This window comes from Chlorocebus sabaeus, chromosome 7 (genome assembly GCF_047675955.1).
Source record: "Chlorocebus sabaeus isolate Y175 chromosome 7, mChlSab1.0.hap1, whole genome shotgun sequence".
Classification (NCBI taxonomy): domain Eukaryota; kingdom Metazoa; phylum Chordata; class Mammalia; order Primates; family Cercopithecidae; genus Chlorocebus; species Chlorocebus sabaeus.
In genome coordinates, this window is record NC_132910.1 from 76,451,945 (window position 1) to 76,479,035 (window position 27,091).

A 27,091-nucleotide genomic window follows, 5' to 3' on the forward strand; every position below is an offset into this window, starting at 1 on the left:
ATGTGTGTAATCATATGTAATCATTTGTAATCTCATTGAGGTTGTATTTGTGCTTGTTTTACAATACAAAGGTAAAAACTTTTTTTGGTTGTTGCTTTTCTTACTGGCAGTCCTTATTAAAACATGGTATTTTTGCTTTTGTTTCAATGTAAAAAAACCATAAGGCTATTGAACAGTATACTTAGATAGACTATCTTCATAGCTCCTTAACAATAATGGAAAACATTTGCATACTGTGCAAAAGACAGCTACTTTTTGCTAAAATAATTTGGAAAATTTATAAGATAAATGTCTAGAATAAAAAGCATATATTTATTATAGAATTTCTTTATTAATAACATAATCATTTTAGACCTAAAATGGACTTTTAGAGTCGCACATATTCTTCCATCTCCTCTGTGTAGAAATACAGGCGATTTAAAAATAATATTTATGGTAGTCTAATATGTATATATAATCTAAGATATTCAATTGAAGGCTGCATGAATCACAGGGTATCAAAAATTATCATATCTTCATAGGGTGGTCCAATTTAACAATTGAGAATAAATTTAGCTCTATTTCACATAATCCAACATTAAAATGTGCTATTGGACAAGTGAGACTTGAATATACATTCTTGTTGAAAAGACCATAGGTGATTAAAATAGATTCAGTTTATGTTCAACACATCATCACATCTTCTGCCCCGAACATGAAAATAGACACAAAATTTCTCTTGTAAGTTTAGGAAAGTCTGTGGATACCATAGATTCCTATTGTGCATTTATTTTCACCTTAAACTATTCCCACTTTCCATGTGCTAAGAATTTACACTTCTTCAAGCACATCTCCTTCTAGTTATGATAAATAGTGTATGGCAACACAATTAATTGACGGATGTCAAAGCAATGAGATCAATTTATTCTTCTAAACAGCTGCTATGGCAGTAAACATATCTTAATAGAAGGAGGCCTCTTGAGTTCAAGAGGCATAAATGCCTGTCTTTGTGCAAGTCCTATCAGCATACTTCCAAGCCTGAAGGCGTTTGGCAAGTATTGTTAATTGACTTGCAGCATTAATTAAGTTAATGATCCAAGATTTTGTTTCACAGTGCTTCAACACATCAGATTATTGTACCAAGAGCATGTTAGAGTAATTTAAACTACTGCATTCTCTGGTACTCATTATGCCATTAACACTACAATTTAAGTAGATAGACTTGCACAAAACAATTCAGAATTTTGTTGATTTCTAATTGGGTAAAACAGCATAAACTTTCCAAACTTGAGAAATATGCATTTAGAAGCTTTCTTTTGATTCTAAGTAAAATTATGGCATCCTTCTTTCACACAAAAGACACAGGTATTTTAAATAATAATTTAAATGTAAACATGTTTACCTACTATGTCTTTGAATTTAAGTATCTAGTATGGCAACCTCTGAGTTCATGAATTGTAAAAAATTTTTACTCTTTAAATGGAGAACTCAAACTACATTTTTAAATAGTAAATAATTTACATACTCTACCACCAACAAATAAGACTACTTTTTCCAAACTCAACAACAAATTCCTTTATGTAAGCACTAACAAAGTCTTTTTATTCATTTTTTTTAAACTTATATTTTAGGTTCTGGGTACATGTGAAGGTTTGGTACATAGGTAAACTCGTGTCACAGGGTTCGTTGTACCGATTATTTCATCACCCAGGAATTAAGCCCAATACCAAATAGTTATCTTTTCTGTTCCTCTCCCTTCTCCCACCCTCAACCCTTAAGTAGACCCCAGGGTCTGTTATTTCCTTCGCTGTGTCCATGTGTTTTCATCATTTAGCTCCCATTTACAAGTGAGAACAGGTGGTATTTGGTTTTCTGTTCCTATGTCAGTTTGATGAGGATAATAGCCTCTAGCTCCATCCATGTTCCCACAAAAGACATGATCTTGTTCTTTTTTATGGCTGCATAGTATTCCATGGTGTGTATGTACCATATTTTCTTTATTCAATCTGTCATTTATCAGCATTTAGGTTAATTCCATGTCTTTGCTATTGTGAATAGTGCTGCATTGCACATTCATTTGTATGTGTCTTTATGGTAGAATGATTTATATTCCTCTGGGTATATACCCAGTAATGGGATTGCTGGATCAAATGGTAGTTCTGCTTTTAGCTCTTGAGGAATAGCCATTATTAATTATATGTAATTATCCACTAAGAAAAAGTAAAAAGGAAACAACTTTATTTTTAAACCGAAATAATGAATGCAAGATTGAATTTGTTTTTTCTTAACAATTTCTATTTATATTTGTGTATACTTGAAGAATAAGATTCTATTGAGAATTTAAGTTTTATAGGAATTCATTCTCAAAACTAGTATTTTATTGGTTTATAATATCTTCTACCACTTTGTAATCAGTGTTTGTTTTAATAAATGAATAAGTCTTATTTATGTTAGGATATATTTCCTCTCCTCACTCTGGAGTAACTGCAATAGCCTGTATTTTATATTTAAATTAAACTCAGATGTCTATGTTAAAATATTTTATACAGTGTAAATAAGATAATTGATTCATATAAATTATACACAAAAAGAACACCACATAAATTTCATTTGTTGCTATTTAAATCAAGATTTATAAAGATAGTGTTTATAAATGAAATTCAAAAAAGATACAGTAGCTTTATAGGAACAATGACGGGATTTATACTCATACATTTTTCTCAGAGAGCACATATGTCCAAGTATTTGAGTAAGTATACATGGCAGTACCCTCTAAATTTGTTACATCTTATTTGTTCCTCGTTTCCAGTCTTTAAGAAGTGAAGGTGGCAATTTTGTAACCCACTAACATGTTTTCATGATAAGAAGGGTATATTGAACACATTTATAAATACATATATAAATCTATGTATTTTATACATGTTACTTTTAACACAACTCTAAAATAATTTTTTGGATAAAGAAAGGAATAAAAGAAAGTAAAGCTGTACCTGGTCAAAAAGCACAAGTGAAAATTATGTATGCTTTTACAGTGAAAACAAAATGGAAAGAGTAGAATATTACTTTCTTGATGACAACTAATCAAAAATATTGCCAATAGTTCTTATGTATTTGCAACTGGGGAACACTGTGCTGTGAGAAAAAAAAAAAAAAAAAAAAATCTACATCACGAAAATGGCCGTCACATAATCAGTTGAAAAACAAAATAGAAAAGGGTTCTATGAAACAGCTACTCTCTGGTGAGAAATTCAACACTATTTAAAGTTTGCCTGCCTGTTTCTCAAATGTAGTACACCGCTACAATACTTAAAACCTGATTTCTGTGCCCATACATTTGTAACTTGTTTATTTTCATGTCGTTGCCTTAACAATAGAAAGGTATTCTGAAATTGTTAGCTCAGTGTTTTGCCTCATAAGGAGGTTCCCAATTTATTTATAAGGGAAAAAATGTTATGCTTATGATTCTATGATGTACAGAAATGGGCTTAGTTAGCATCATGAGATCTGACTCACACTTATAATTTCAGACCAGAATAAGTGTGGCTCCATAATCAAGCCACAAGAGCAGAACCAAGTTAAACAAAATTTTGACTGTGTTTTAAGCAAAGTTAGTATGATGAAATGAATTATCTGTGCTCAGCAGTAGGTCTAGTTGTGCATATAGAATGCATATCATTTCCTGAGTTATCTAATAAATGCATTAGTGAAATTGGGCTGGGAAGTAGAGACTAGCTTCCAGAAACAAATGCTATACTACTTACAATCCTACTCTCAATGAAAAGAAATTAACTAAGAATTCTGTAACATCTCACTGCATTATGAAATTTGAAAATTAGATCCTAACGAATATAGTAAATAATTACAATACTTTAAAGTTATAGTGGTATTAGAATATGTTTAGGTTTAGGTAAAAACAAGTAACATAACAAAAACAAGTGGGACTTATACCCCAACTTGTATACACCACGTGATCAATTACCATAGTTTTCTGAAACCTGGATATGGGAGCAGAAGCCCTGAATTGGTCTGTGTCATAGTTTTACAGTTTCACAGACAATATGTTAACTACTAAGGGGCTTTTATCCTTCACTTTTGAATGTAAATATTTCTTTTGTATGGATTAATACTCCCTACTGAAATGGAACCACAGTCTGAAAACACTTGTTTGCTTTCTTCACTGCCATATCCCGCTCCATTATCATCTCTGGCCCATAATAAGCTCTCAGTCAATATTAGTTGATTCAATTTAACAAGATCATGTATGAGAAAAGTCTTTATAAACTGAAAAATATGCTGCTTAGGTATTATCACTTCAGACAAAAGACAAAGTATACATAATCTGTAGTCAAGAATAAATTTTCAAAAGCATTTTAAAATATGATGTGTTTTCCTACTCTGCTTTACAACAGATATGTGCAATTTAAGTGACATTTCTTGGTAGTAGAAGGAGTGTAGTTTGATAAATAGGCTAAATTTTTATCTTTGAAATACCTAAGTCAAGAAAATCTCTGCAGTGTAAAGAATAGTGTAAGTTTCAACTCTCCATCTATAAAATATAAAAAATGAAGGGACATTGATGAAGAAAATAAATTCAGTGAAAGTATTTAAATATGTTTATCATGTCATTTCTCTGCAAACAGTATTTTCTTCCAAGATGATTATGTAAATTATTTCTTAAATATAATGCACATTTTACAATAGGTCAACTAAACAAGATTTTAAATTCTAAGATATTATTCTAATTTCCTATGTCAAGTAAAATGTTTTTATATTTCTTTTCTCCGTGATATGCCTTAGGAAAGATTTTTACATATGGTAATGTTGTAACGGTGTTAATATATTTATGTATAAAATTTTAAAAAATGAATTTGATATATTTTAGGGAAAATGTGTGAATCTTCAGTCAATTACTGTGAATGCAACCCCTGCTTTAATGGTGGTTCCTGCCAAAGTGGTGTGGATTCTTATTATTGTCATTGTCCATTTGGTGAGTAAAACTTATTTGTTGATATAAAATATAAGTTCATTTTTGCACACAATTTAGCAATTTTGTTTTATTATGAGCATGACAAAGAAACTATTGTTTTACATGGAAAGTTTTATTACAATAAAATATTAAATGTTTAACATTTGTAAAAGTTATGGAAATCCCATTGAATGCATAGCATTGATCATTACTAGAAAAAGAGTCAACTCAAGATAATCGAATTAATGTTGTTTCTGTAGGACATTTCCCCTCAAAGATTTATGGATGTCTTCTTTTTAGCTGAGAACTTATGAAATAAAAAAAAAAAAATCTTTAAGCACTCTTTGACATCACTGTCTATTTCAGATCTTTAAGAGTAGTCAAAGTAAGGTTTTTTGTTTGTTTCAGTTTTGTGAATATTGTTTTGTTTTTTATTTTTGTTTTTTGCATTAGTTTTTAATTTTGTTTTTTACATTGATTCAGCCGCTTTCATTAGAAGGACTTAGTAACTATACATGAAGTTTTCATAATAGGCTTTTTGTAGCTGATACTACCTGACTAATAAAATTTCAAACTTATCTGTTCTTTTGAGTAAGAAAAATTGTTAAAAAGAACTTTTGTGTAAACAAACATATTTATTCACCCTAGTGGAATGAACTAAAAGATTCCATCCAGGTCTTATCCAACTATTACCCATTACTGTGCCAGCCAAAAACCGGAGGAAGCATTTGTGTTAGCTTGGTTTGTCTCATAAGTTTGTGATTATTCCATTTTTTTAAAGGCTACTTTACACCACAACATAGAATCCATCTCCAGATGACTCTGTCTCTTTTCTTAAGCAAGAAAGAGCAAGGATATTTTTCTAGTCTTCCTTTGGGCATATAACTGTGCTATATGGACCTGAAAAGTAAAGCTCAACCTATAGTAGATAGTAGAATTTGAAGGACATATGCAGTTCCTAATATCCTGTATAGTTTACTAGGTATTTTTAATTTCCAAACAACTTCATGACTATCTGTTTTTATTAAGCACAATATCAATAGAATGATAAAGACAAACAGAATAGAAAAATACCTAATTTGGGGGAATGTATTTTACCAATGGTTTTGAGGCCCAGAAATTGAGTGATTTGCCCAAAGTCAAATAATGAAGTTGAAACAAAACTACCCCAAGACAATGTAGCGACTAGAACACAAATTTTTATTTTCAGTCCAGTCTGACATTCACAGCACCCCTTTTAATAAAATGTCTTTGAAATTCGCACTAACAATGCCCGTGAAGTAATGAAAGGTATATCAAGGTCAAAATAAACACAACTTTAGATCTCCAAAAACTTTTTCTTTCTTTCAATGGTGTCTCATAATTTTAAATGGTGCTGCTTTCTACATATAACCATAGTCAAGTTTCATGGTTTAACTTAACATTTTGATATAAAAGATAAGGGGGTTAGAGTGTACACTGGAAATGATTTTCAAGTGACTGAACCGAAAACGTTCATATTTTTAGGGATTCCTTTACATTACAATTGCAAATTTGAGGATTTAAGAAAATTGATACACAATAAAAACAAGTCGCTGCTGCACTGTAGTGGTACAACTGGCGTCGCCTATTAAGTGGAACTATTTGGGGGGCCAAATGTACCTTCTTGTCACTCTGCTAGAGATCGCCAGGGAAAGAGGAATAGCACAATGTAAATTAAAATAGACACAAATCACACATAGCCGGCAGTGCAAATTTCTCCCCCTATTCCTTCCAGTGGCAAAGACAAAAAATCATTATCTAAACTTAGACATTGTCAGCACTTAGAAAACAAAGGTCACTGAAACACTACTATGTAATTTGAAACTAAAGAGATAGAATTAAAAACAAAAATGATTTTTGTTCTCAAATTCTATAAAGAAATATTTTCATGTTTGAAATTTGAATATTCAGCACATTGTTATAGATTTATTAAAGTTTATTCAGAAGAGACCTAAGTGAACACATAATACAAATTTTTTCACTAGTGTTTTTATTTCATTTATATGCTTTCTTTTTCCCTTAACTTCACTTACTCTTTCTGCATTTATAACATATTTATATATTAATTATTAATATATAGAAATTATAAATATTAAATATAAATGCCACAGAAATGTATAAAATACAAATGCAAGTTCTACAGGATAGATATAATAAATATATAATATACAAGATTATACTATGTATAAAATATATTATCTATATATCATATATATGACATATCATATATATCAATAAATATAATTTCTATAATTCCTTTGCCTTCAACTTCAGTTAAAGATTAAAAATTTAAAATCATGTATAATTTCTTTTTTTTTTTTTTTTTTTTTTGAGATGGAGTCTCGCTCTGTCACCCAGGCTGGAGTGCAGTGGAATGATCTCGGCTCACTGCAAGCTCCGCCTCCCAGGTTCATGCCATTCTCCTGCCTCAGCCTCCCGAACAGCTGGGATTGCAGGTGCCAGCCACCACGGCTGGCTAATTTTTTTTTGTATTTTTAATAGTGACGGTGTTTCACCCGTGTTAGCCAGGATGGTCTTGATCTCCTGACCTCGTGATCCGCCCACCTCGGCCTCCTAAAGTGCTGGGATTACAGGCATAAGCCACCATGCCTGGTCAAAATTATGTATAATTTCTACTCATTTATAATAAATATTATTTCAGCCTGGACAGAAAAGGAAAAGATAAATAACACAAACTTTTATGGCAGCTTCTAGGCTGTTTTAATTTTTAAAATGTTCTGATATAAAATGTGGTAGTCAAAACAACTAGACAATCAATAGATCTGGCCTCAAATTTTGGCTGTTTCTCTTGGTTCTGTGACCTTAAGCAAGTTTTAAATACTCTATAAAATAATGGCATTGGTTCCTTCTAGCTGAACAATTCCCTCACTCTAAATTTTATGCATTTACAGGACATAAAAAGCCAAAATTAAGAAATGAAGCCTTTGCAAGTTAATAAGAATCATGAGGTATTGGCGTGGGTTAATTTTCCAATCATTTGCCACAGTCTACTAATATTTGTGGGAAAAGAATTTTGGCATAGCATTGTAACATCAATAAAACTCATTTTTCAAGTTTGAAAAAGAACCAGCACAAACAAGTGGGAATGCTGGCTTTCAAAAAAAAAAAAGACAGCTATTTTAAAGTAGCCTGCTATAAATCATACCCACAGAGGGTATAAAACAAGAAAGAGATAAAAACTTAAAGACAGTTATTTCCTTTCCTGAACCAATGATTTCACTTGCCTGATTTTGTAGCCTTGAAAATAACATGAATATAGGTACTGATTTTTAAAAAATCAAAACAAATGCATTTACCATCTTCAATTGAGTTGAAATAGTTTTTAAGAACTATGTATTATGAAGGAAGTATGTTGGCTGAAAATTGTAGCATAATAAAACTTCTAAAAGGTCAACAAATTTAGGCCGGGTATGGTGGCTCATGCCTGTAATCCCAGCACTTTGGGAGGCTGAGGCGGGCGGATCACCTGAGGTCAGGAGTTCAAGACCAGCCTGACCAACAAGGTTAAATCTCGTCTCTACTAAAAATACAAAATTAGCCAGGTGTGGTTCTGGGGACCTATAATCCTAGCTTCTCGAGAGGCTGAGGCAGGAGAATCGCTTGAACCTAGGAGGCAGAAGTTGCAGTGAGCAGGCACTCTAGTCTGGGCAACAAGAGCAAAACTCTGACCCCCAAAAATAAAAAAAAAAAAAAATTATAAAAATAAAAATCAACAAATTTTGAAACGTTTCTGGGAAAAAAATCTCTTCAGACACACTCCATTCCACTAAACCTTTAATTTTTAGAAACAAAGCATACTTAGATATGTTCCCTAATCAGACCATGAAAAATAATTACATCAATTAATCATTTCTGCCATATTTTAAAGATCATTCATTCATAAAGATCATTAACTCTATTTCAATTTTAGTTTAGATGAAATTTTTTGGTAAGTAACAAGAAAGTTGTTAAAACATAACTCATTTTATAATTCAAAAATATTTTAATCAAAATATATACTAAAATTTCCCTGAAATTTTATGCCAGTTTGTCAATTTTCCCTCCAACAGGTGTCTTTGGAAAACACTGCGAGTTGAATAGTTATGGATTTGAGGAGTTGTCATACATGGAATTTCCAAGCTTGGACCCCAATAACAACTATATTTATGTCAAATTTGCCACTATTAAAAGTCATGCCTTATTGCTTTACAACTATGACAACCAGACAGGCGACCGGGCTGAGTTTTTGGCCCTTGAAATTGCCGAAGAAAGACTAAGATTCTCTTATAATTTAGGCAGTGGTACATATAAACTCACCACCATGAAGAAGGTGTCAGATGGACATTTTCACACTGTGATCGCCCGGAGAGCAGGAATGGTAAGATATTTCATCCTACATAAACCTCATTTTATTGTTGTTGTATATCCAACTGGATTATGAACTGGGGTGCAAATCATATTAAATTAGGTTTATTCATTAAATGAACACTTTAGTTATGAACAACTTAGATGTAACATTTTTCTTTTGCTCATGACAACTGTGTTCAAAAACAATAAAAAAGAGAACAATTGAGAAAATAGCCTAGTGTGTGAAAATTTCATTGATTTTTTTGTATGTTTTTAAGGCCATATCAGGCCTATACTTAAAATAACTACCTTTCTTTCCTAAGTATTTCTGCCTTGACTGAAGAAACAATTAAAGAACAGAGGAGACTTTTCTGCAAAATCTACGTACCTTAATCAAAAACACTTTATTGTTAAAAAATGCTAGCAATAGTCGTAGCTAGTCATAGTCTTTTTGCTGGTAGAGGGTCTTGCCTTGATATTGGTGGCTCCTGACTGAGCCAGGTAGTAGTGGCTGAAGATTTGTGGTGGGGGCTGTGGAAATTTCTTAAAATAAAACAACAGTAAACTTTGTAACATTAACTCCTTTTTCATGAAAGATTTCTCTGTAGCATTTGAGTCTATTTGATTGATATTATTTTACCCACAGAGGAAATTGTTTCAAACTTGAAGTCAAGCCTCTCTCAAACCTTGATGCTAATGTATTAATTAAGCCTATGGAATATTCTAAATCCTCTGTTGTCATTTCAACAATGTTCACAGCATCTTCACCTGGAGTAAGTTCTGTCTTAATAAACCACTTCCTTTGATTATCCCTAAGAAGCAGCTTCTCGTCCTTTCATGTTAGTTTTGCAAGATTGTAGCAGCTCAATCACATCTTCAGGCTTCACTTCAAATTCTAGTTCTCTTGCTGTTTCTACCACATTGGCAATTACTCCCTCCACTGAAGTCTGGAAGCCCTCAAACTCATCCATGAGAGTAAAAAATCAGCTTCCTCCAAACTCCTTTTAATATTTGATATTTTGACCTCCTTCCATGAATCATGAATATTCTTCATGGCATCTAGAATGGTGACTCCTTTTCAGAAGGTTTTTAATTTACTTTGCCCAGACCCATCAGAGGAATCATAATCTGTGGCAACTATAGCCTTATGAAATTTATTTCTTAAATAATAGGACTTGAAACTCAAAATGACTGTTTGTTCCATGGGCTGCAGTCTGGATGCTGTGTTAGCAAGCATGAAAACAACATTAATCTCCTTGTACATCATTGTCAGAGCTCTTGGGTGACCAGGTGCATTATCAGTGAGCAGTAATATTTTGAAAGGAATTTTTTTTCCTGAGCAGTAGATCTCAACAGTGGGATTAAAAATATTCAATAAACCATGCTGTAGACAGACGCACTGTCATCCAGGCATTTCTGTTTACTGATAGAGCACAGGTGCAGTAGATTTGGCATAATTCTTAAAGATCCTAGGATTTTTAGAATGGAAAAGGAGTGCTGGTTTCAATGTCAAGACACCAGCCATATTCGCTCCTGATGAGTCAGCCTATCCTTCGAAGCTTTTAACCTAGGCATTCACTTCTTTTCTCTAGCTATGAAAATCCTAGACGACATCTTCTAATAAAAGGCTGATTTTTTACATTGAAAGTCTGTTCTTTAGTGTAGCCCCTTCATCAATGACCTTAGCTAGATCTTCTGGATAACTTGCTGCAGCTTCTATATGAACATTCACTGCTTGGCTTTGTATTTTTACATTACAGAGATGACTTCTTTCCTTAAACCTCATGAACCAACCTCTGCTGCATTCCAACTTTTCTGCTGTAGTTTCCTCACCTCCCTCAGCCTTCATGCATTGGAAAGGAGTTAGTGTGCCTTTTTCTAGATTAGATGTTGGCTTAAGGGAATGTTGTAACAGGTTTGATCTTCTATCCAGACTACTAAAACTTTCTCCATATCAGCAATAAGGCTATCGTGCTTTCTTATCATTTGTGTATTCACTGGAGTAGCACTTTTAATTTCCTTCAAGAACTTTTACTTTGCTTTTACAGCTGGGCTAATTATTTGGCACAAGAAGCCTCGCTTTTGGCCTATCTTGGCTTTCTACATGCCTTCCTCACTAAGCTTATTCGTTTTTACATTTTGATATAAAGTGAGAGACATGCAACTCTTCCTTTCACTTGAGCACTTAGAGGCCATTGTAGGATTATTCGTTGGCATAATTTCAGTAGTGTTTTATCTCAGGGCACAAGGAAGCCTGAGGATAGGTAGAGAGACCAGGGACAGATAATTGCTGGAGCAGTTAGAACATAAACAACATTTATCAATTAAGTTTGCCATCGTATATGGCACGGTTCATGTTGCCCCAAAATAATTATAATAGTAACATCCAAGGACACTTCACTCATCACAGATCACCATACCACATAAAATAATAAGGAAATATTTGAAATATTGTGAGAATTATTAAAATGTGACTCACAGTCACAAAGTAAGCACATGCTGTTGGAGAAATGGTGCTGATAGACTTGCTGGATGCAGGATTACCAGAAACCTTCAATTTGTAAAAAACAAATCTGCAAAGCTCAATAAAGTGAAGAGCAATACAATGAGGCATGCATGTATTTACAGATTATATTGATTTTATTATGTGGCTTTCATGTTACAAGAATGACATATCTATTTAGGACTTGTGTTTATTAAACAAATATTTTTTTATGAAGGAAAATGCATCACATCTTTTCTTTATTAATGTTTGAAAATATTTGACATAGTGTAATAGAATGGAACAGCTTATTTATTTTTTATTCTTTATCTTCACAATGATCTCTCCATATTTCCCCCATCTGTAATGGCTACCAAGGATTTATTTATTTATTTTTTTATAAGAAAATGCTAACAAATCTGTCTTAAAGCATTTTTGCACTTTAGCTTTGAGCCTTTAAAAGTGTAGTTACTGGTGGCCAGGCGTGGTGGCTCACGCCTGTAATCCCAGCACTTTGGGAGGCCGAGGCGGGCGGATCACGAGGTTAGGAGATCAAGACCATCCTGGCTAACAGTGAAAACCCATCTCTACTAAAAATCAAAAAAAAAAAAAAAAAAAAAAAAAAAAAAATAGCCAGGCGTGGCAGTGTGCAGCTGTAGTCCCAGCTGCTGGGGATGCTGAGGCAGGAGAATGGCGTGAACCCGGGAGGCGGAGCTTGCAGTGAGCCTAGATTGCACCACTGCACTCCAGTCTGGGTGACAGAGCAAGACTCTGTCTCAAGAAAACAAACAACAACAAAAAAGTGTAGTTACTGGTAAGATTTATAATTCACCCTAGATAAAGGAATTGTGTAAAATGTTAAATTGTCTACTAAAAAGAAAGCCTAGCCAAAACAAAATAAGTGCCCTGAAATCATTTTTAAATGAAAAAACTTGGTATCTAAATGATTATAAATTTATTTCTGATTTCATGTCAATCTTTAAAATATATGGTAAATTATATAGTCCTTAGACTGATTCTATGAATCATACCTTTGTGTGACTACAGATTAATTTTTGCCACTAAATACGTGGAATATGTTATATTGCTGAATGCATATAAGCAATATTCAGAAGTAATATTTTAAATGTTTTTAACCAAGTTTTTGCTATTTTTTTCTCTCCGGCCCATAGTTAATTTTAAAGGCTAAAATTTGTGCAATCTATAATTACCAATTTCATAAGGGCATAAGATGGAAACTACCTTATAATATTAATTATTTTTGACCAATACACGTAACAGGCAATCTATTATCAAAGAACAAAGTTTGTCATTTGCTCTCAGGAATATTTTATAAATCCATGTCTATTTTGAATTGGCATTAGATACAATGATTTTTCTCTCCTCCACTCTAATTTACTACAACATTAAAATAAATTTAAGCAAGTTTTTAAATACAGAACTATTTTTCATTGTGAGGGGGAAAAAGAATAATGATTAGCTTTAAATATAACCAAGTGATTGTGTCAACATGCTCAAAGGTAGCTGCTCAGACATGTCATTCATGGATATCGCCACATCCATCAAACTGCATTCAGTGTCCTACCAGGTTATTAAATGTATGTTACTTGAAATGTGGGTGAGAAAACAACAAATGTATTATATGGTTTTTATCAATCATTTTAGTTATATATTGTTTTCCCCATTTCCTTAATATTTCCAGCTGGAATATTTTTCTAATATATTTAATTTATACAGTGTTTACTTAATAAAATTACCCCCAACAGTCTGAAAATGGTGTCAAGACATAATGTTATATTTTATATTTTAATTCTACTATGCCCACATTTCCATATTATTGTAAAGGTTAATATGAATCATAATTAAAATTTTATTTCTGTGAATTAGGTGCTAAACAGGTGTTAGTCACCCTGAATTATCACCAACTCATCCCACATATAACCTTTTGAAGTAAAATAATGGAATATTTGACTTGATCTTAGTCTTAGTGAAGTTTAAATTATGAGTGGTGCCTAAAAATCCACCTGACTTTAATGAACATTAGTAGAGGTATAACAAACCAATTTTGGATAAAATATATTTTCTGATTAGTAATAGATTATTGCACTGATTTTTGCTTGAGATTTTAAAAATCAGCATAATATCAAACTGGTATGCTCAGAGGAAGAATATAGAGTTAATCAGTTCCAGTATTCCTGATGATTGATGTAACCAGAAATATTGGGCCTTAAAGAATTAGAAAAACATTTGGAGATAGTAATAGATTATTGCACTGATTTTTGCTTGAGATTTTAAAAATCAGCATAATATCAAACTGGTATTCTCTGGAAGAATATAGAGTTAATCAATTCCAGTATTCCTGATGATTGATGTAACCAGAAATATTGGGCCTTAAAGAATCAGAAAAACATTTGGAGATTGATATATATAGATTGGGCTCACATTAGCCATAATAATATCCTAAAGCTGATGAGTAATAGTAGACATCACCTCACCCCCATTTTCCACACATATGGAAGATAACCATATTTCTGATATGTTGTCAAGTATACTATAATGTAAAATAAACGATTTTACCTGATGACCTCCAAGGTCACATTAAACTTCATGAGCGTTTGATTCTATCAAACAAGGACATGGGAGCAAGAGGTAAGTGAAGGAGGTACTTTGAAGGATGCAGTTCATTTGTATTATTGTGACCACAGTCATCAATTTTAATAATACTATATGTGAAAAAAAACTCTGTCATTATTACTTGAGTCATAGGAAAAATGTCTTCCTGTTTCAGAAAACATCCAAAATAAGGCCCCTACTGGATTCTGAAATTGTCATTTTCTACATTTCAAAATAATTTTGGTTGGAAACTGGCAAAATCATTAACCTCTAAGCTTTAAATCATTGCATAGTTGAGGCAAAATATTTTAATTTATAGTGGTAAAGCTATAAAAATTCAACAGCAAAAGAGAATTTAACTCTGAAGATTAAATTGCATAAGCTTACTATTAAAATAAAACATCTCCTCCATTATTCTTTGAGTTGTATCAGCAAGCTTTTAGACGTATATGAAATATTAACAATAACTAAAATACAATTCTGTTATCCAAGGTTATTTTTCTAGTTGAGGCATTTATAAATATCCATGTAGTACTTTCTAGTTTATGATACTTTTAGGGATCTCTACAAGGATACTTGCATAATATATGTAGAGAGATGTGTTCAATCAAATAGTCACCTAAGCAGCAGAAGTTGAATTATAAAAACCTAATACTGCTTTTGAGATTGGGTGTCACCCCAATTTACAGATAACTGGAAATAATCATAACTGTCAAAAGAATTGGGGCATGAATGGGGCATGAATGTCTTGCCAGAGAATTGGAAGTATAATTTTTTCCTACAAATGTTTGTATTCGTTATAATTTACTTGAAAAAAAAGGCAAAAATAGCCATGTGGCTCACAAGAGTTTATTGTACAGACCTTATAATAACTAACTCTTAGAAACATTTAAGAATAGTTAGCCAGTAATATTTGATAAACAATTAATAAATTGACTACACATTCACCTCAGTCTTTATTTTTAAAATGTGAGATACATCAGATAAATTTCTGCAAGTCTCCTATTTAAATATATATTTTATAGATACTGCCTAAAAATCATAAACAATATTGGTAAAAGTGGGATATTAAGGAAATTAATCATTTTCATTCCTAATGAAAGTGCCCTTATTTTTTAATACAGAAAACTTGATATCCAAAACTTTGCATTTAAGTTTGTCATGTTATTAGTCAACTTGCTTAATCTTCCTGCACTGTTTTCTACATTTGCTTTGCTCTTATAAACCTGAGATGATAAGCATCCTGATAAATAGATAGTTGCATTGTATTTATATTTATCTTCTATATATGTAACAAATTTGAATTAACCCCATCTGTGGCATTCATAAATTTAGAATAATGCTTTATTGTCTGCACTGGGAGAAATCTTTAAACCTCCTGTCCATTCAGAAAATGAATTATTGTTATTCCCGTGATCTACTCCATCCTTCTTTTTTTTTTTTTTTTTTTTTTGAGACAGAGTCTCTCTCTGTCACCCAGGCTGGAGTGCAGTGGCCGGATCTCAGCTCACTGCAAGCTCCACCTCCTGGGTTTACACTATTCTCCTGCCTCAGCCTCCTGAGCAGCTGGGACTACAGGCGCCTCGCCCGGCTAGTTTTTTGTATTTTTTAGTAGAGACGGTGTTTCACCAGGTTAGCCAGGATGGTCTCGATCTCCTGACCTCGTGATCCGCCCGTCTCGGCCTCCCAAAGTGCTGGGATTACAGGCTTGAGCCACCGCGCCCGGCCTTACTCCATCCTTCTTATAATTTCAGCAGCTAAAATGTGCAAAGTTTGTCGTTTGTCAAATTTTAATGAAGTTTGGGGAACAAAGGAGGTGCATCACAATAGCATTGCAGATTATACAATAATATGGATATACAACTTTGGTCTTAGACTGCACTGCAGCCATCCTCAGTTGCTGGTACTCATTATATAGGACTCTGACTTCTATGGTTATCATATTCTTAAGCCTTTTAACCATAAATTGATGACTTTGTTTATCAATCAAAAGGAGTATTCATATGTTCTACTAAACAGAAGACTTTTGTCTCAAGGGAATATGCATCCCTTAGAATGTAAAAATGACTACTTAGTCATTATTTAAATACTATTGGGGATTTTATACTGTAAAGTGATCTACAGTAATACATCCTGATTATAAAGAAATATGTTGTAATGTTATTTATAGAAAATTATTCTTAACAAAAATGAGAAGAGCACTTACTTGATTTAACATATTTCAAACTTTAATCTGAATATTTAAATTTTCATAGATTGCTATAATAGTATTTATACTGTATTTTCATAGTCCTTTTGTAAATATGGCTGAAATCGTATGAGAATAAGACTTTTGAAAATCAAAAATTAAGAAAAAGAAAATCTTTGCTTTTGTTAACATAGTTTGACAGTACAATAAACACATTTCTTAAGATTGTAATCTACAGGAAGATGTTTCAGACCTATTGTATATTATTCTAAAGAAGATTAATGGCATTTTTATATTTTTTCACCTTTAAAACAGGGGAGCAGGAGAGGATCTTTAAAGGTACCCTTTTACCTCTTATAGGTATAGATAGTCATAATTTTAGTTTGAGATATCAAAGAAACATGTGCCCATGATTCAGTATTATAATTATGTGATTTACACATTAAATCAAGATGTTATCATAGTTTCCAAGTCATGTTCACATAGAAACAAGTCATGGGTAATGTTGGCTGGAAAGGCTAATAGGGACCGTAGAACCCAAAGTTGAACGTTTCTTTCTTTTGCTTCATAGGCAGCCTCCTTAACTGTGGACTCCTGTTCTGAGAACCAAGAGCCAGGATATTGTACTGTCAGTAATGTGGCAGTTTCAGATGACTGGTAAGGAACATGATTACTTTAATTTTCATTATTACTTAAATTTTTTAAAATAAATTGTATACCTAAAATAATTACAGGATGCTAAGTATACATAAAGCTTAAGATATTTTATTTCCCTCTCCAAATTTTTATAATATAAAATAGTCAATAATTACTGTGCAAAATGTGTTAAAATGTGTGAAATGAAGTGGTAGAAATAAGGATAAAATTGGTGAAAAGGAAATTAAATATAGCCAGTAGTCTTTGGAAGGATTCATGAAATAATCGTATAATACCTTCATTCTGAAAAACATGTAGGATAAAGACCCCAGTTCTTTCAACTGCTTTTCTAAAAGTTTATGTGAAAATTATTAACAGATATTTTTCCATAGCACTTAAAGCTGAACACAGCAGTAATCTACCAGAAAATAAGTGATTTTAATAGGAAAAAAATGATAAACAGAGAAAAATAAATAGACCTGGATAATGACGCATCATTCATTGCCTCAGTCAACTTATTGGCATCCCTTGCATTGATCAACTTACTGATATCCTTTATCATCTCTTCAGGGAAGGAGCAATGTAATGTAAATATTAGAGGTGGTACTAATTCTATAGCATTTTATCTTCCCTCTGAGAGTATGCTCCTTCTTACTGACTCAGTATTGTGATAATATACATCTAATTTGACTAATTGAAAACATAATTTCCATAAATTTTATTATTTTTCATAACTTGGAAGCCTAACAACTCTGTGTGTTTATAGGACACTCTTCTACATGTTTTCTATTGAAATTTATCACACTATAATAAATGTCAAAAAAAGCTATATTCACTGTTTTTCGAAATAAACATTATACTAAAAATGTAATCCTTTGGCACTAATATTTATATCTTCCATTTTTTATTTAGGACTCTTGATGTTCAGCCAAATAGAGTCACAGTTGGAGGTATCAGATCGCTAGAACCAATCCTTCAGAGGAGAGGACATGTGGAAAGCCATGATTTTGTCGGGTGTATAATGGAGTTTGCAGTCAATGGAAGGCCTCTGGAACCCAGCCAAGCTTTGGCAGCACAAGGCATCCTAGATCAGTATGGCAATTTTATTTCTTACTGTTTTAAAGAAAAACAATGCAAAAAAAGTATGCTTCAGTGAGCATCAAAAGATGAATTATTCTCAAAACTCTAAAAATACCAAATGATATACATTGTTTTGAATTTTAAATATTTATTTACACCTTTGAAATTTTAGCATAAAGTTTGATATTTAATTAGAAAATTAATATTTTTCTAGAGTCTTATACATATATGTTTTATATATATATGTATGTGTGCGTGTATATGTTTTATCCTCTTACAGAGAGTTGTGAAGATTAAATGAGCTAAGTTGGTAAATTATATAAAAAAGAGTTCCAGCATATAGATATATAGACGTTAGCCATCATGGGCACATAGAACTTTATTTCACCTTAAATAGTTTTACTTATAGACATACATATTCCTAAAAACTTGATACAGCTTTAAAAACAGGTAATAACTTGATTAATTATGAACTGTAAGACTTTTTTATTTGATTACTAATTAGGTTTCTAGCAATAACTTAGGAATGGTAGAAATTACATATTTTATTTTAAAATTACTTTTGTTCATTATTGAAGTTTGAAAAATTCTGAAAAAAATACAAGGAAGAAAATAAAATTAACCTATAATCTAACCACCCAGAGACAAGTACTCCTAGGTTATTGTCATGTTTGTGACTGCTTAGTATCCCATAATGTGAATGTGCTATATTTTAACTATTGCTTTACACTTTAGTTGTTTCCAATTTTATTAATATACCAATTACCCTGTGATTAACACATTTTCACAAAAATCTTTGCTCACATTATTTTTTGGATGAGATTACTAGAAATAAAACTACTACTGGCAAAGCTAGAAATACTTTCTAATGTTTGTAACTTAAATATTTTAATAACATTTGCCATTTGCCTTTCTTTTCCTACATGTTGTTACTGTTTTGTTACAAAGTCACATTGGTTCATTATTATTATTAATCAAACAGTGCAGAAAAACAAAGGATTGAGATTGCCACCATTGTTAATGCTTTGGTGTGCATCCTTTTGTATCTCTCTCCATGTTCACACACATTTTTAAATACCATTTTTTTTTTTTTTTCATTTAGAGATATTTTGTGAACATCTTTTTAGGTCAAAACCTACTGAAACAAAACTTTTAGACTTACCTTTAACTCCTCTCTTTCTGTTAGACCTTATGTCCAGAATGACCTTTCTATTTGTTTGTTTGTTTTTTGAGACGGAGTCTTGCTCTGTCGCCCAAGCTGGAGTGCAGTGGCGGGATCTCGGCTCACTGCAACCTCTGCCTCCCGGGTTTAAGCAATTATCTGCCTCAGCCTCCCAAGTAGCTGGGATTACAGGTGCCTGCCACCATGCATGGCAAATTTTTGTATTTTTAGTAGAGACGGGAGTTTCACCATGTTGACCAGGCTGGTCTTGAATTCGTGACCTCATGATCTACTGGCCTCGGCCTACCAAAGTGCTGGGATTACAGGCATGAGCCACTGCACCCGGCCCAGAATGGTTTTTAAAACACAAGTCAGTTAACTTTTTCACTTTTTGGCTCAAAGTGCTTCAATAGCTTCCCATCTAACCCAGCTTCAAAACCAAAATCCTGACACTGACTGACAACATTTTTGTGATCTGCCATCTCCCTTAACTTCCTGACCATATCTAACTACTCTTCTTCTTCTTGTCCCCTGAGCTCCAACCATGTTGGACCTCAGTGTTTCTCAAACATGGCAGTATGCTTTCACTTCAGGGCTTTCTCACTGGCTGTTTCCTCTAGCTGAAATGATATTCTACCAGATATACTTCATTCCCTTATTTTATTTAGGTCTTAAGAATTAATCTTAAAGATTAAGATTAATTCACTGCCTAATCTAAAGATTCAGCAAACCTGCAAACTGACTATACCTTTTCTCACCTTAATTTTCTCGATAGCTATTTTTTTCTTTATTTTCTGCCTCTTCCACAAGAAAAAGATAAGTACTTCCTGAGTGCACGTTTATTTTTTTCATTACTTTACTTCCATGCTTAGAACAGTACTTGGCGTATGGTAGGCATTCATTAAACATTAGTTGCATGAGTAGCCTGGTAGACAGGTGTCAAAAAATATGTGGTCCCTGGATAATATGTATTAACCAAAGTGTTTATTTGACCAAGATATTTTATTCAAGTAAGAATTAATTTAAAGAAGAAATTGTCACATCTTTCTCATTATTATGTAAGACATAATTTTTCTTGAATCTCTTTTAGTGTGAGGCAGACTGTGTTTTTTAGGAAAACTTCTAATTTTATTAGTTTCTCCAAATGTAGTTGTAACTTGAGCTTCAAATAATGGAGTGCTTGAAATTAAACAAGTTAATACAAATTTTATCGAGTTTAAGCAAACTTCTCCTCATCTTTTATGTGATTTATGGTTCTCATTATGATTTATTTTAGATGCCCTAGGCTGGAAGGCGCTTGTACTCGCAGCTCATGCCAGCATGGTGGCACATGTATGGATTACTGGTCATGGCAGCAGTGTCATTGCAAAGAGGGACTCACTGGGAAATACTGTGAAAAATGTATGTAAGGTCTTCCATCTTCCCCTGGAAATTATAATAACTATGAAAAGTAAAATATATGCACCCAAGTATGTAATTGGATTAAAAATTATGATTTCATTCTAAACATTAAAAATATTAAATGGGCAATAATTGGTAAAATACAGTGACATTTAAAAAATATTTTTGTAACCTGAAGAATGGTATCCTTTTAAAGAATTATTTACTAAATCTCTAGCTTCCATTTTTAAAGTATTTTATTCACTTATTTTTGTTTGTTTTAGCTGTAAGAATGCTAGGCAATCTAAAAGATCAAAGGTTATATTTAGGGTTTTTTTTCCATATTATCTGCCTTTGGGGGATATTTTTCTGGTCAATTTTTGTGCATAAAAAGGTATACACACTAAATCACTCAACACTGAGCTCAAAACATCATACAATGGCATCGTATGTTAAAATTAATGTTGATACTTTCATTTCAATGTACAAGTGGTAGAATTAGTTTTGGATATTGCTTTTTAAAATCCTTTCGTCAGTTGTCTCCTAAGCCCTAATGTTATTATTTAGACATTAATGACCTTCACATCATCATTAGAAATTGGTGCTCTGTAATTGCGAGCTGCACATTTCACTAACTAACCCTAATGGCTCCTCTTTTCTTAAAATTCTTCATTTTCAAACAAGTGGTTACTACTTAAATCTGTTGCAGATATCTAACTACATTTAAGAAGTCATTTGATTCAATTATATTATGAAAATGAATAGAAATGCATAATAAAATTGAGGATGTAATATAATCTAAAAGGTCTTAGCAGAAAGTGTAATTGTGTGTAATTATATTAGAGATAATGAAAACATAGAAAACATATTGTCATGTGATTTTTAATGAATAAATATTTAATAAGTAGGAGCCTAATTATATCTGAAATATGAGTCATTGGCTAGATAAATGCCTGAGGTGCTTTTTCTTAAATCATGATGTAACTCACATACTATAAAATGTATCGTTTTAAAGTGTATTTTTCAGGACTGAAATACATTTGAGCTCATTTTCTTCATATTCTTTCTTTAGCTATATGATTTGTTTCTATAACTTAAACTTCCATATTTCTGGAGTGTAGATTTTTTTCAGATTATGATAAATTATAATATACATACTGATTATACATGATGATAAATTATATGTGATGATTACTGAAAATAAAGTTAGTTACAGATGCAAATATTTGATTGTACACTTTTTTGTCCAAATTCATAGCATACTAGAGACTAAAGATTACAAATTATTTTAATCATGCAAACATATATTTTGGAAACACAGTGAAAATGATTACAAACAAATTTTTCAGGTACATATTTCCAACAAGTGGCTATGTCTTTAGATATTCATGATTTATATAATGTGGCAAATAATTTAGTAAATATTTCCCAAATGGTTAATGACTGTCATAAAGTATTTTACATTTCATGCTTCTGAAATGGATGTAAACATTTGAAATCAACTTATATAATAATTCATAAATGACTATTTTTTAAAGAGTAGAGTTGGGGGACAGTAATTCCCAAAACTTAATATTTTCATTGTCCTTTTTATATTTTTTGTCACTATAGAAAACTCTCCAAGAAATGCCAAATGAATGCATTCATTTTCCCTTTTTTCCTTTGGCTTTCAGCTCTTACTCCTGACACTGCCTTATCCTTAGAAGGCAAAGGGCGCTTAGACTACCACATGAGTCAGAATGAGAAGCGGGAATATTTGTTAAGGCAAAGCATACGAGGTGCCATGTTGGAGCCTTTTGGTGTGAACAGTCTGGAGGTAAAATTTAGGACCAGAAGCGAGAATGGCATTTTAATCCATATCCAAGAAAGCAGCAATTACACTACTGTGAAGGTGAGATAAAAGCTAATGGTGACTTCATTTGATTAGACCGCCTGCCGTGTAGTGGTTTAAATCACTCCTCCCATAATTTCTGTCCTTTTCTTTACAACCCATTAGAGTTCCGACTAATGCTGGGCACTATTCCAATGTCATCTATCTTAACTATTCCCCAGGCATTGGCCAGAGTAACAAAGATCTGAATGGTTTGGTTTCTACACACTTTTGTGGTGCTTTAGAGTAGAGAACCCTGCCAGGTAGGCCAGCACACAAAGAATGAGTTGCAATCTATTTTTCTGGTAAGAATTTATATCGCTTTTTTCTTACTTTTAAACAAAGCAAACCAAAAATGTAATGTGTCTTTGAAATACAAAAATATTTTTCTCCAACAATTATTTCAAATACTGATATGTATATGTCAATTGACAGGATGAGAATAAGGAAAAACATTTTGAAATAAGGAAAAACATTTTGAAATTATATGATTTCTGGAGCATATATTCAATTCTCTGTCTATATAAACTCTGTGAAGTATATTTGGAATTTATTATAATTTTAATTAACCTTTCCAAATAATTTTTAAATAATCTTAAAAATTATACTTCATGAGAACAATGGATTGATTTATCATTAGGCTTTTACATAATTTGTTTTTTCTTATCTGTAAATAAGATACTAAACTTACATACAGATGGATAATTTCAATAGATATCTATTTTTGCATCAGCTCTCAGCTTTCTGAATTTATGAATCTATATTTCTGCTTTCTTTAATAAGTCATCTCCTAGACCAATAGTTTCTTTAGTTTAGTTGTATTGACTGCCTTCCATTAATATTACTTTGTATCATTCTACTGATAATTTTTTATATAAATTTTAGTAAATTCTTAAGATTATAAATCTAGATTTCCTGAATTATTTTCATCTGTTAGTCAATATTTGATAATTACTTCAGGGATCGTTCACAAAGGAAAAGAGCAATATGTTCAGAAAATTATTAGGTTTAATTCACATATAATACTAAAAATAAAAATAGATGTTCACTTCTAAACTTCAGCCTCTTTCATCCTCAAAATTTTTCTCTGTGCAAGCCAACTGTGATTATGTTGCATATAAATATATTTAATAAGTAGCATGAAAACCAACATTTCTTACCTTCTCAAATGATAATTCCTCTAGTCTAGTCATTTCCAACTAGGAAAAATTTTACCCCCAGGGGACATTTGGCAATATCTGGAGATATTTTCAAGTGTCACAGTTAGGAGGTGGGAGAGTACTGCTGGCGTCTAGCGGTAGAGGTCAGGAATGCTGCTAAACAGTAGCACTTCACAACAAAGAGTAATGTGGCCCCAGATATTACTGCCAAGTGGCAGAGACTCTACCCTTATCCCCTACAAGAGAACATCTTCAGGTTTTAACTGTACCTCTATTGAAACAAAGGACCCAGTTCCAGAGTTAATAAAACAACTGTAAAAGAGAACACATAAGCCATTGTATTATATTATTATTTGGTACTTATAATTTTCATTGAAAATGGTATTTGAAGTAAACAAAGTAAAGAAGCAAAGAAAGAAACAGGTCTTCATCTTCTATAAGAAACGTATTTTATGTGTTTTGAGAGGCTTTGACATTGAGGTCTGTGTGTTATCTGTTAAACTGCTTCCAAGTCTTAGTGCCATTTAAATGACATACGAAATATTTCTGTACTAACGTACACTTTAAGCCAAGGAATTTAGTCAAAATATAATGTGGTTGAAAAAAATGAAAGACAAATTTTTTTCTCCACTAAGAAAAAAGCTCAATGTCAGGATCCATTTTTGTCAACATAAATTCTATTTCCAACAGGACAGCAGCATACAACTCCAGATTTTGTTAGATTGGTAGCAATAACTTAATTTTTTTCCTGAAAAGAAAGTAAGTGCTAATTAATTTTTAAAAAAATGGATAATACAGATCAAAATGCATACTTTTGTATGAAAATTTTGAAAAGCAGCTTTTCAAAGATTAAGGGGCTTGGTAGGTAAAGAGAATAGGTAAGAAAAAAATAACAGCAGTGAATTAAGAATATCTAAACTGAAAGAAAGTGGCTGTTGTAAGCAGGCAAATTATTTGGATGACAGGAATATCAAGTGCTTATACAGACTAGGAAGCTAGTTAGGATGGGCTTTTACTTATCAGTTAGCTTATTGGTCACCAAGACGCCAGGGTTTCTTTTTCCTTTTTTTTTTTTTTTTTTTTTTTTTTTGGCTCCTTTTCTGACCCTTTCTTTAACTCTTTCTTATGGTTTGCATTCTCTCTCTCTCTTTCTCTCTCTCTCATTGTCTTTTCTATCATTTTGTCTCTCTCTCTCTCTCTCTCTACACACACACACACACACACACACACACACACACACACACACACACGCAGACAGAAGATGGGGACATTTTGTGAAAAATGAGCAAGGGTGTTGAGTACATGGGATTGCATGTGGTTAGGAGAGAGACAGGGTGTCAGTGTCAGGTATGGGCAGCAGTAGTGATGAGAGGAGAGAAAAGAATATGTAGAATCAATTGGGTCTATTCAGAAAAAAAAATTAAGAAGAGAAAGTTTCAGAGAGAACGGCAAAAGGAAAGCATACTTGTTTAAAACTTTGTAGGCCAATATTTAACTCATTTCACAAATCTCTCTTCATTCATGCCATACCTTATAGCTCCATATTTGATGTTCTGTAATAACAGTAATGTGATGGACTTTATTTCTACTCTAAACCAGTTCTTCTGTTTTGTGTTTGTCTGTTTGTTTAAGTGGGCAACACAGGTGGTACAGAATAATTGGAATAAGGAATTCAAAGCTCTATAGATTCAAGTTAAATAAATGAACAAATAAATGCCATCATGAGTCGCATAATGACAGGAATACATTTCAATAACTGCATTGTTAAGTGATTTCATTCTTGTGCAAACGTCATAGAGTGAACTTACTCAAACCTAGATGGTACAGCCTACTATACACCTAGGCTATATGGAATAGTCTATTGCTCCTGTGCTACAAACCTATATGGCATGTATACTGTAATAAATACTGTAGGCAATTGTAACACAGTGGAAAGTATTTGTGTATATAATCATATCCAAACATAGAAAAGGTACAGTAAAAGGTACATAGAAGATTTTTTTGTGGGCAATTGGGGACAGCCTGGGCAACAAGGTCTTGCTCTGTTGCCCAGGCTGGAGTACAGTGGCATGATCTCAGCTCACTGCAGCCTCCACCTCCTGGGCTCAATTTATCCTCCCAACACAATCTCCCAAGTAAATTTGACTACAGGCGTGTGCCACCATGCCCAGCTAATTTTTGTGTTTTTTGTAGGGATAAGGTTTCTCGTGTTGCCCAAATGGCACTTATTGTGAATGAATCTTATAGGACTGAAAGTTGCTCTGAGTCAGTGAGTCATTAAGCAAGTGGTGGGTCAATGTGAAGGCCTAAGACATTATTATACACTTCTTCAGACTTTATAAACACTGTACACTTAGGTTACACTAAATTTATCAAAAATATTTTTCTTCAATAATAAATTAACGTTAGCTTACTGTAACTCTTTTAGTTTATAAACTTCTAAATTTTTTAACTGTTTTCCCTTTTGTAGTAACAATTAAAACACAAATACATTGTACAGCTGTACAAAAATATTTTCTTTCCTTATACCCTTACTCTGTAAGCTTTTTTTCTATTTCAAACTTTATTTCATTTTATTTTTACTTTTAAACTTTTGCATTAGTAACTAAGAAACACACAAAAAAATACACATTAGCCTCGGCCTACGCAGGGTCAGTATTATCAATATCACTGTCTTCCACCTCCACATCTTGTCCCAGTGGAAGGTCTTCAGGGACAATAACACACATGGAACTGTCATCTCCTATGATAACAATGCCTTCTTCTGGATCCTACCTAAAGGACCTGGATGATGCTGCTTTACAACTCTTTTTTATATCATTAGAAGCAGTACCCTCTAAAATAATGATAAAAAAATTTAGTGTAGTAAATGCATAAACCACTAATATAGTCATTTATTATCATTATCAAGTATTATGTATTATACATAATTGCATGTGATATACTTTTATACAACGGGCAGCACAGTAGGCTTGTTTACACCTGTCTCCCCACAATAAGTAATTTGTTGTGCTATGACATTACAATGGCTCTTGGGTCACTAGGCGATAATAATTTTTCAGCTCCTGTGGTTCATCATTGACTGTTTATGAATAAATAAAACAAAGCAAAGATTAGCATGACGTTTTAAAAGTGAGGAATTATATAAGTGTTAAGTACAGTACTGCCAGGGAGAAGGAAAACATTAAGAATGTTATAATGGGAACT

General features: G+C 32.5%; 1 protein-coding gene across 2 annotated transcripts in view; it reads left to right on the plus strand.

Annotated features, from left to right (window-relative positions):
- Positions 1 to 27,091, plus strand: part of FAT4 (FAT atypical cadherin 4) — a 192,696-nt gene that overhangs the window by 159,248 nt on the left and 6,357 nt on the right. For both annotated transcript variants that reach the window (XM_037991681.2, XM_037991684.2), the window contains exons 10-15: positions 4,862 to 4,966; positions 9,037 to 9,344; positions 17,168 to 17,253; positions 18,145 to 18,324; positions 20,751 to 20,875; positions 22,528 to 22,745. In XM_037991681.2, the coding sequence (XP_037847609.2) occupies positions 4,862 to 4,966; positions 9,037 to 9,344; positions 17,168 to 17,253; positions 18,145 to 18,324; positions 20,751 to 20,875; positions 22,528 to 22,745 (1,022 nt within the window). The remainder of the gene's footprint in view (positions 1 to 4,861; positions 4,967 to 9,036; positions 9,345 to 17,167; positions 17,254 to 18,144; positions 18,325 to 20,750; positions 20,876 to 22,527; positions 22,746 to 27,091) is intronic.